Source organism: Bidens hawaiensis, unplaced genomic scaffold, assembly GCF_021521415.1.
Source record: "Bidens hawaiensis isolate Kalapana, Puna unplaced genomic scaffold, B.hawaiensis_p1.1 tig00059551_1, whole genome shotgun sequence".
In the NCBI taxonomy this organism is placed as follows: Eukaryota; Viridiplantae; Streptophyta; class Magnoliopsida; order Asterales; family Asteraceae; genus Bidens; species Bidens hawaiensis.
The window spans coordinates 46087-52821 of NW_027500728.1; the positions used below are offsets into that span (position 1 = coordinate 46087).

At 43.7% G+C, this 6735-nt stretch overlaps 2 protein-coding genes across 2 annotated transcripts; both read right to left on the reverse strand.

The window, feature by feature from the left end:
• Positions 1-3671: 3671 nt before the first annotated feature.
• On the reverse strand, positions 3672-5024 carry LOC143602724 (uncharacterized). Its single transcript, XM_077079740.1, has one exon. The coding sequence runs from the start codon at positions 5022-5024 to the stop codon at positions 3672-3674; it is 1353 nt and encodes a 450-aa protein (XP_076935855.1).
• A 581-nt stretch (positions 5025-5605) lies between these two features.
• LOC143602725 (protein FAR-RED ELONGATED HYPOCOTYL 3-like) lies at positions 5606-6117 on the reverse strand. The gene is made up of 2 exons (XM_077079741.1): positions 5925-6117; positions 5606-5838 (listed from the first exon to the last, which is right to left on the reverse strand). The coding sequence occupies exons 1-2, from the start codon at positions 6115-6117 to the stop codon at positions 5606-5608; spliced, it is 426 nt and encodes a 141-aa protein (XP_076935856.1).
• Positions 6118-6735: the final 618 nt, after the last annotated feature.

Genomic DNA, 6735 nt, shown 5'->3' on the forward strand with positions numbered 1-6735 from the left:
ATGGAAAAACCGAACAAAGCGCCAACGTTAGTGATAAAATATTTAATACCAATAAAGTAATAAACAAGAGAATAATGCATATAAGTTTACATATTATGTATTCTTTTTAGAGTTATAAAATAATATTTATGTTTCATATTAAAAGAATGATGTCTCATAAAAATTCCACTTGCATGTACCCAGGTATATATATCGATATGTGTGATAGTCTTACAAGAATGTGAATTTAATTATAGATTCATATAATGTAGACTAGATACCCATACAAAACCTATATGGTATGGTTATAAAGTTAACAAGGTGTTTTGTCATTGGGAACACAAGTACTCTAGTCTCTTTGGGAAATAATGTAGCGGATTTTCTAGGGACACCGTCCAATTGCTAAAACATCGGCTCAGGCGTCGCGTATAGGCCTATACGCGGCGCCTGGGCCGGTGTCCCTAGAAAATCCAACCAATTTGTCTTATTATGTTTTTTTTTTATTTTTTTTGTTTGTTATTTTGTTATTATTATTATTGTTATTATTATTATCATTATATATTAATTAATTATTTATTTATTATTTAGTATCCTTTCGGTGAAACACAGTTAACACATATATATACCAAAAATCAATGTTAAATCTGTACAAATAAAAGAAAATACGACAACTAAGACATAAAATCTACGTGAAGTCCTCCATGTCAATGCCCATGTCGTCGTCGTGGCCCACGAGCCCCCTGAATGCGTCGCGAACGTCGGCGTCGTCCTCTCCCCTGCGCCTCGGCCCCGAACCGTCCGGGGCATCCACGTCGCCGCCCAGTCCGCGTCTCACGCCAGACGTGCTCGCCTCGTGGTCAAAACTGGGGGGTGGTGGCGGTGGCACGGTGTACTGCTGTCCAGACAGCTCCGCTACCCGACTGGCAACAAGCCAGTCGATCTGGCGCGACATCTGGCTCATCCGCCAGTTCGTCTGGCGCGACATCCGCGTCATCTCCAACTTTAGGGCCTCCAACCTAGCGTCGGTGGCGGGACCCAGACGCACCGCGCGATATGTGCGTGGAACGTGCTGCGTCGGCCCCTAACAACAAAACCACAGAAATACGTTTAATACGAAGTCGAATTAAAAGAAACGATAAAACGATAATATATTAAAACGTACTTGAGATGCGCCCGGATCCTCACGTCCGGCACCACCATCGTCAGGATCCCCGCCGGCCCCCTCCCCCACGTCGACAGGCTCATGTACAAGCTCCACCTCCGGTGCCGCGATCGGGGGAGGCTCGACTAAAGGCACCGGGACGTAAGGCGCACGTGCCCCCGCCCCGGCCACCAGTCGGTCCCGCGTGCCGTGGGGCCAGGGGAACGAACGCACAATGTGCATGCCGCCGCAACGCTGGCGGTCCAGCGGGCAGGGACGGGTCGGAGTGATACACAGGCCGGCCACCAGGTCTCCATAGCCCAGAGACATCGCAAGCTGGGTGACGTACCCGCCACCCAACAAGGACCCTCGTCCCTGGCGAGGTTGCAGTGCTTGTGTGTCAGCAGACACCTAAAAAAAAACAGGTCGCGCAGGCTGCAGTGATCCGCGCCCTGATTGCGACCCGCAATGGACAATGCAATCAACAGTGAAGGTACCTGTGTAATATAAGATAATATAATTTATTAACAATAATAATAATAATATAATGTTATATTATATTATATATATTATATTACTTTATACTAAACAATAGAATACATTTTAAGAACGTACATGTGCAGTGGGTCCCTAATAGACAAGACCTTGGAACTGGTGCCCAAGGTCCTATCCCTGAAGTCGTGATTGTTGATAGCCCACCACCATACCCGTAGCTCGTCCTCTGGCATCTGGTGGATGCTCTCTGTGTATATCGGGCTGCGTACCTCCTGCGCGGTGTATAAGCCCAGAGCAACCGCGAACTCCTCCATCGAGAGATGGACGTCATGCGGAAGTAAACCTCCGACTGTGTCGTATCGGCACCTGGCACCCTCATCTGAATCTCTGGTGTATCAGGCGCGCGGGGCCTGCAATAATATAATATAATATAATATAATATATATAATATAATATAATATAATATAATATAATATAATATAATATATTAAAAACATAACAATGTGGAGTAAACTTACGTAATGCGTATCGTGGAGTAAACCTCCAGTGTCAGCTCCCGGTGAGCTGATAGTGGCATACTGAAGCATCGGCTCCAGGGCGTATCCTGTCCAATGTACTCAGCCGCCCGCTGGTGCACGTCACAGGACTCCAAAAACTACCACGAAATAATCGTGCTGGGAAACGTGTGCATCTGGTGTAGGCGAGTGTATCGTGTGTGGGCGTCCGAACCCTCAGCGAACTGCACATGAGGGTAGGTGAGCAACACGTTGTTGCCCTCAGGGGGTCCGCGGCCCCGCCCCTGGCCCTGGGCCCCGCCCCTCGCCCTGCCCGAGCTTCTAGAGCTCCTGCTCAATCTCGTCGTCCACAAACTATAATAATAAAAATTAATAATAATTAAAACAATAACAATTACAATAATAACAATAAATAGTAATAATAAATATTAATAATAATATTTACAACAAATAATAATAATTATTATAATAATTATTATTATAATAAAAATATTAATAATAACAATAAATATTATTAATAATATTTATAACAAATAATAATAATAATAATTATAATAAAAATATTAATAATAACAATAAATACTAATAATAAATATATTTAATAATATTTATAACAAACAATGATAATAATTATAATAATAATTATTATAATAAAAATATTAATAATAATAAATACTAGTAATAAATATTGATAATAAAATTTATAATAATATTGATAATAAAATTTATAATAATATTAATATTAATAATAATATTATTATTATTATTAAAAATAAAAAAAATTATATCAGACGCGACGTATAGAGCTATACGCCGCGTCTGACAGTCTAGGTAAACAGACGGCCGGACTCCGGCCGTTTTATGGCCAGACTCCGGCCGACAGTTTTATTCATCCAAACAACATAATCAACATCATCACATCATCGACAACACATTTTAATCATCATGTTAACCTAATTATCATCACTAATATAATATTAAAAAATTACCTCTATATCGTGTCAATGTCGGTGTCGGGTGAAATCTTGTCGGCTTGTTTGGTATTCCGGTCGCCGTCCGATATAGGCTCGTGTGTGGATGCTCGGTCGTTCGCACGGGAGTTTTGAAATTTGAAAGTGTGCGTCTGAGAAGGCGTCTACTGATAATATGGGGCCTAAGACGCCACGTATAGGCCTATACGTGGCGTCTTAGGCCTAAGTCTGGTAGCTGATCAGACGTCTGCTGATATTAGGGACCCTAGACGCCACGTATAGTCCTATACGTGGCGTCTTAGGCCTATATTTTTTATTTAATTATCATTATTTATTAGTTATTTATATTAATATTAATTTGTTATTTAGTTATTATTTATTATTATTATTATTATTATTATTTTTATTATTATTTATTATTATTATTATTATTATTATTTTATTACTTTTTTTATTATTTAGTTATTAATATTAATATTAGTTTGTTATTTAATTATTGTTATTTATTACTTATTATTTAATATTTATTATTATTATTATAGACTTTTTTGTCCGTTGATACTATGTCTTCTATAAGCTGTCTAGATCTACGTTAGATGATTCCCTTCGCCAACCCTGGCGTATGTCTTCGTACTCCTTCAAACATTGTCCGAACCGTGTTTTCCATTCGAGTGCCGCCGGTACAGCGTTTCTTTCCCAATTAGGGTTTGGCCTAGGCATTGGGAAATCCCCTACCAGGTTTATATATATCCAGTGATCACCTCCCCAGTTAGCGATGCCTATAACCTGTGGATCCAGAACCAAGTCAGGACCGATTCTCAATGGGAAGTAAGATTCGGTCTGATTGCCAACTAGGTTGACTAACACACTCGCGTATGTCTGAGCAGCCATGTGCCCGTGACCGGGTAAGCTGAACCAACGACTCGGCGGCGCCGGTTTGACCGTGTTGTAGTACGGAATGCTGGAATGAACCCAGCCGTACAATATGTCATCCTCTTTGTTAAACATCGCCCTCCACCACCCTTCGTTCGTTTCCAGCTCGTTCTGCATCGCCCGCCTAATATCCGGCCAAACTTTCTCATGTATCCCCAAACCCACTGCAATTGATCGAAAACCGCAGTTACCGTCTGGGCGTACGTTTTTTATGTCTGCGACGAACGGCTGGGCCCAGCTAGGAATGACGCTCCTAAACGTTTCTATCGCCGGTACTTGCGCAGGCGAAACCATCAAAGGAAACCCGAGAAGAGCTCCCGTAGGTCGTCCACGAGGAGTTTTAAACCGCAACGCTGACTGGGACAACGAACGATTCAGCGAGGATGGGGTGGGGTTTTCTTGGCTGGGCCCCTGTGACGAGGATGGGGTGTAGGAGCTGTGTCTGGGGAGATCTGGAGCAGGGGTGTATGTGCTGTGCCTCGGGGGATCTGGTTTTTTGGGACGCCCCCGAGGATCCTCCCTTTTTTCTGGCTCCTTCTTTTTAGATCTTCCTGGAATAGCAGACAAGAGCCTGGCGAAAAAACTTTTCTTTTGAATAGGGTCATCTATGGACGATAGCGTATCTGTGATGTCCCGTAGACCTGCTACGTAGTCTGGCTCTTCGTTCGGCGGACAGGCTGGATCAAAATTAAGCCTCCTCCAGAACGGGTCAACATCCTCTATTGGGATACACGTGTCGTTAACTATGTATCCCTCAATCCGACAGGCACATGGCAGCCCCGAAGATGAATACAAATGGTGGTCGCATGAAGTGCTGCCGTCACACATCTTGTGTATCAACCCATACTCATTCACAAGTAGACCCAGAGCGTGAATCGACACCCTGTTTATTAGCTTATTCAACCAGACGTGCTGTCGATGTCCTTCCATGACCTTCGAGCGGGAGGCTTCAAAAGATTTACCGATTTCTTTCATCTGCGAGTTGACCATTTTAAGGATTTGCCTGGCAATTGTGTCGAGCGAGTTGTTGCTTCCACTGAGGTACCTTTTCAGATTTGCGTGCTGGCTCTCAACTCGGTTCGTCGTAGTTTTGCCATAGTTTCGGCGTTCATCGATCCAGCAAGCTACAAACTTGTGTTTGTATGGATCCAGCCAGTTCTTGCGAATGTATTGCCAGACCTCTGAAAAAATAAAAGGAAACGTTATTAACACGTATGTTTAGGCTATTAAAAACTGTCAGGTGATACGAATGACTTACCGGCTCTATCGTCCCGTATCAAATGACGCTCCATGTTGAGGCGACGGTGGCCGTACTCCTAAATCGTCGGCGACTGATACAGGACCTTCCACTAGTACGCAAAGTCCGTCCCCATTTCCGTGCTATATATGCCCTTAAATTTTCTCCTTATATTCTCGGATATGTGCCACCTGCATAAATTTTTGGTGGCATTAGGGAAGACCGCGTCGCATGCGTTCATGAGGGCCTGGTCCGCATCAGTCAGGATCACGCGTGGCTCCATGCAGTCGTAGAGCATTTGTTTAAGTTTCTCCAGAGCCCAGCCGAAGTTCCTCTATCGTTCCCTGATCACAAACGCGGCGGCGATACAAAACGACTGTGATGTCGAGGTCACACCGATAAACTGAACCAACGGCCAGTCGTACATGTTGGTGTTGTACGTCGTGTCAACCATCAGCACCTCGGGGAACGCACGCCACATCTTATGCGACTTACTATGACAGAAGAAAATTTCTTCCGTCCTGTCGTCGGTATCACTCTCCCGGGTATAGAACGTGAAACCGTTGCCTGCGAGAAAGTTTTCCAGCGCTTGCATTGGATGAAATAAAACTTTTCTATATATTACAAGCACGACAAGTACACATTAAAACTACAAGTGTTTTGAACTACCTTCATAGGGGTGTCGCATAGTAGTCCATCCCTTCTAATCTTGGCGGTGTGGTTGTATATATCTTTTAATACAGGTTGCACACCGGGAAACTTTTCGCGGAGGGCTGCTTCGATTTCTTGTGGCTTCACGCCGGCCCTATGTAAATTCTCAACCATATCCAGCTGGTCGGTGTTCATTTTTCTAAAAGACGCACACCCCTCCTCGAATTCAACGGGATCGTGGTTGTGAGTCTCGTTTACCACTTGAACCCTCCAACATGCACCCCTCGAGTCGTACCTGCCCAGGATCTTAAACGGACAGCATTTTTTGATGCTGCCGGTACGTCTCACCGTCGCCTTTATTTTGGGTTCGCCTCCACGATTGCATGCAAGGTCCACGGCGTTTTTCCTTGACCGCTGGACCACAACAACAAACCCATGCTCTCGTCCTCTAAGTTTTACCCATTTCTCCAGCTACTCGCGGCTCTCAAAAATCTGAAACAGTTTTACGCTAATTCTTAAGCCGTTTATTAAATAACATACAAACAAATAATATTAACTTAAAAAAAAGACACGGTGTCTTACAGCATCTGTTTTATACGAAACCTTCACCTCGCGTATGTAGTCGTCATCGTACCCATCTTCGTTATTTGGGTTAGGCTCGGCATAATCATTTCGCCCGTGGTGCGATGAAGACTTGGTTCCATAAAACGGATCATTTGCTATAGGTGGCTGGTACGATGAAGTAACCTGACCTCCGTAATCTGACCAGGCGACACTTGACGGGTACGGAAGCTTTCTACCGTAATCCGACAC